Genomic DNA, 3,845 nt, shown 5'->3' with positions numbered 1-3,845 from the left:
GCTAATGGAGATTCTCTCTTAGCTCAAGCGACGGAGGCTTGTGCTTCAGGAGCAGGAGGATCCACGCTCTGTTCCCACGGATGCCGTGAAGTTCTGAGTGGCCGTGGGATGCAGCACAGTGACAACTGCCTAGCGTAGGTGGCCCTGGATGGTTTACATGGTTATAGGCTGGAACAGTGGAGCTGTGGGTGCCTCTGCAGAGACAGAGCAGTAACTGACCCTGCTCCAAACCACCTTCAGCTGGACACAGGGTGAGTCCCCGTCTCTGCTTCCGAATGGGCCAGAGCCAGTCTATTCAGTAGGTAGCTCTGGTCCTACAAACATCTAGTGCACCTACCTCCAGGCGTCCTGCAGTTTGTTGAGGGGATGTTTGGGGTCCTCTCGGGAGGGGCCCAGGCACAGCACCTGGTGGTATTGCTCAAAGGCAGATTGCCTGCATTCAGCACTGCAATACGCAACCTGGACAGCAACAGAGACAGCAACACACGTCAGCCGACAGAAGAGTAACTTAGGAACTTAGCCCTTAGGAAAGTGACCAACCCTTCAAGGTCAGCCATTTTCGTAGTGTCCTAGGGAGAGCACTGTGGTAGGGAGGAGGGGGCTCCTGGGAGCAGTCCTACCCAGCCCACCTCCCCTTAGTACAGAGTCCTGGCCCCTATCTATTGCAAGGAAGCAGGGGGTAGCAAAGGCATGTGCCTTCCCCCTGGGTGAACCTCTCCTCAGACACAGCTGCCCCTGTGAGCACCAGGATATGGAAATTCTCCCCTGCACCCCCATTGTGTAAGACCAGGCTGCAGAGTGGGAAGAACTGGCCTAGGTGACCCAGGTGGTCCTGCCCAGTCAGATGCTCTCTCCATCAATAGCGAGGAAACCAATTCAACCTTCCCGATGAGAGCGCTCCAACACCAGGGCAGCAGCAGCAGCAATGGCAGATCTGAAAGGGACGTGGCCGCCTTGCAGATCAAGCCCCACCCCAATCGATCAACACAAGGCCACAGCGATGGCAACTCCCAGCTCTCCCCAGCAGCCTGGTACCTGGCAATGGGGGCAGTGCTGATGCAAATCCTTCCGGATGCTGCACTGCTCTGGGTGAGGCAGGATCCGACAGCTTTTCCCCAGAAGCCTCTGCGCGTTCTCCTCTGCCGTCTCCAAGGCCCGCAGGCAGTGGTCGCAGGCTGGGGAAGAAGAAACAAGCCAGACGGCAGAGATTGAGAGAACCTCCTTCTAAAAGAACAGATGCGTTTGCATGCAGTGGGCCAGAACCTCGGCTGGTGTTTTAGTGTAGGTCCATTAACTTCAGTGGCGCAACACTGGTTTACAGTTGCTGAGAATCTGGTTCACTATCCCACTCAAAACCACCCCTCTGAAAACATCACAGGCCCAACACCGTCTGTAGAAACACAGCCCTCGTTATCTGCACCACTTCCCGCCTTCTTTAACTCCCTTTGCCACCAAACTGATCTGCAATGATAAACCCTTCTGCTACACAGCTCCTGCCATCCGAAATGGCCACCATGTATCTCCCTACCTCACTGATTCTTCATGCCACTTCAGATCTCAGCTGGAAACCTTTTCTCCCTGTCCTGAAGCTCTTTCTTGGTTTCTCTCCCCATCTGTCATCATAGATTCATAGATTCTAGGACTGGAAGGGACCTCGAGAGGTCATCGAGTCCAGTCCTCTGCCCTCATGGCAGGACCAAATACTGTCTAGACCATCCCTGATAGACATTTATCTAACCTACTCTTAAATATCTCCAGAGATGGAGATTCCATAACCTCCCTAGGCAATTTATTCCAGTGTTTAACCACCCTGACAGTTAGGAACTTTTTCCTAATGTCCAACCTAAACCTCCCTTGCTGCAGTTTAATTGCTTCTTGTTCTATCCTTAGAGGCTAAGGTGAACAAGTTTTCTCCCTCCTCCTTATGACACCCTTTTAGATACCTGAAAACACTGTTACGTGTTTAGGGATTGAGGGTATAAAAGCTACAGTGCCCAGTGAAGCCAAAGCGTGCTGCCACAGGGTTCAAGGAATGATCGCTAGATATTATAAAGCTTCTGTGCAGCTCCCACCTCCCTTTTGCCCTGATTACACCCTACTTGCAAATCACACTACATTCCCTGGGATCGGAATTTTTCTCCCTTCAGATCACAGGTCCTGGACGAGAGCTTGAAAACATTCTTTGTCCAGCACAGTGGTTCTAACCCCTGGAAGGCCACGAGGTATCCGACCTTAAAACCACGTGCTTCTGATTATCATCTTGCTTCGTCCCCACCCCCTTACTTCAATAACAACATGATTTTTGCAGAAGATATTTCCTGAAGCACCATATTTAGAGATAAGTGGTTTATATCACTGACGTGGGGTTGGCACAGCTTTCCCAGGGTAGCAAGCATTTATTCCTAGCACTGGTGGTTTGAAAGACATCAGTCTTTAGACTGTCACTGGTCTTTTGAGCACCAGCGTTTTGTTCCGCATAGGCCACAGACTGAATACAGCAAGTCTCAGACCTTGGGCCAGTGTCATTTTCTGGGGCACGAACACATCAAGGTCACTGCTTCTTTCTCAGGGCTTTGTTATGCAGGACATCAGAGTAGGTGAACTAAGGGTCCCCCCGGTCTTAAAACCAACGACTCTTCTCTCACCTTTATATCTGTACAGCGCGTTCCAGAGGAACTGGGATGACACCACAGGCTTCTCCACGAAGATCGTTTCCCCTTTATGGATATTCCTGGTGGCAAATAAGCCTTTTCCCTTTGAATGGAGAAACAAGAGTGACTCCCAATCGGTAGAAATCTGCAGCATGGCAAGTTCAGTTAGGGCTATTCCGTCTCCCCAGCTAGCTGTGAGTTCCACTCTCAGGGTAGACCAAGAGTTGGGAATAGAGTCCATGTCTTCCAACGCCAAGCCCCGTGCCCTAAGCCAAAACTCTGGCTCTGAGAATATAGGGTGGCACCCAGATCCAGAGCTGTAGAATCCAGATCCAAATGTTTATGGCTTGTGCCCCCTCCCACAGACTGCTCCAGGGGGCAAACTAGGGCAAAACTCCCACGGACTCCAGTACAGCCAGGATTTCACCCCTCTAATTTATCTTTCACCTGGAAGGATCTCAAAGTTAAATAGTAGGGCTGTCGATTAATCATAGTTAACTCACGCACTTAACTCAAAAAATTTATCGCCATTAAAAAGATTAATCGCACTGTTAAACAATAGAATACCAACTGAAATTTATTAAATGTTTTTGGATTTTTTTTCTGCATTTTCAAATATATTGATTTCTATTACAACACATAATGCCTTGAAAGGGAATTAATTCTTCCGGAGCTTTTGAGTCAAATTCATTCTGCCACAGGAACGAGAACAAAAATTGTCTAACACTGTTTAGAACAGCTCCCCCTCCTGCAAGCCCTGCCAGTGTATCTGAAGTATGATTTTTATAATCCAGTCCTTGGATCGCCCCACCCCACTCTGCTGATGCACTTCAGTCCTGACCTGCAACCCTCTCTCCCCTGCAATTCCAGCCATGGACTCCCCCCCCCACCGGCCCCCCAGCACACCTCCAATGGGCCCAGCTATTCCAGCCCATTCAGTTGTCCGAATTCCCTGAGAGGGGAAGCTGGGGGGAGGAAGGCTTAACCACGCTGTTTTTTAAAATAACAACATGCATCCGAACAGGGCCGGCCCCAGGCACCAAGCACCCAAGCTGGTGCTTGGGGCGGCACCTGGAGGGGGGCGGCGGCGCGGCGCTCTGGCCGCGGGGGGGAGAGCTGAGCCCCAGCCGGGGCTCGCCGCCCTCCCCCCAGGGCTCCGGCCGCCCTCCCCCCGGGGCTCTGGCCGCCGGGCGG

At 51.5% G+C, this 3,845-nt stretch overlaps 1 protein-coding gene across 1 annotated transcript; it reads right to left on the bottom strand.

Annotated features, from left to right (window-relative positions):
• Positions 1-337: 337 nt before the first annotated feature.
• LOC112121795 (SET and MYND domain-containing protein 5-like) lies at positions 338-2,754 on the bottom strand (the record flags this gene model as incomplete). The annotated part of the gene is made up of 3 exons (XM_026661453.1): positions 338-459; positions 1,036-1,175; positions 2,646-2,754. Coding segments are annotated over 3 exons (371 nt in total), but the record flags the coding sequence as incomplete, so codon positions are not given.
• Positions 2,755-3,845: the final 1,091 nt, after the last annotated feature.

Source organism: Terrapene carolina, unplaced genomic scaffold, assembly GCF_002925995.2.
Source record: "Terrapene carolina triunguis isolate 2854851 unplaced genomic scaffold, T_m_triunguis-2.0 Scaffold5353, whole genome shotgun sequence".
NCBI lineage: Eukaryota > Metazoa > Chordata > Testudines > Emydidae > Terrapene > Terrapene triunguis.
The sequence above is the reverse complement of the archived record's forward strand: the minus strand, read 5'-3'. Positions and strand labels throughout refer to the sequence as shown.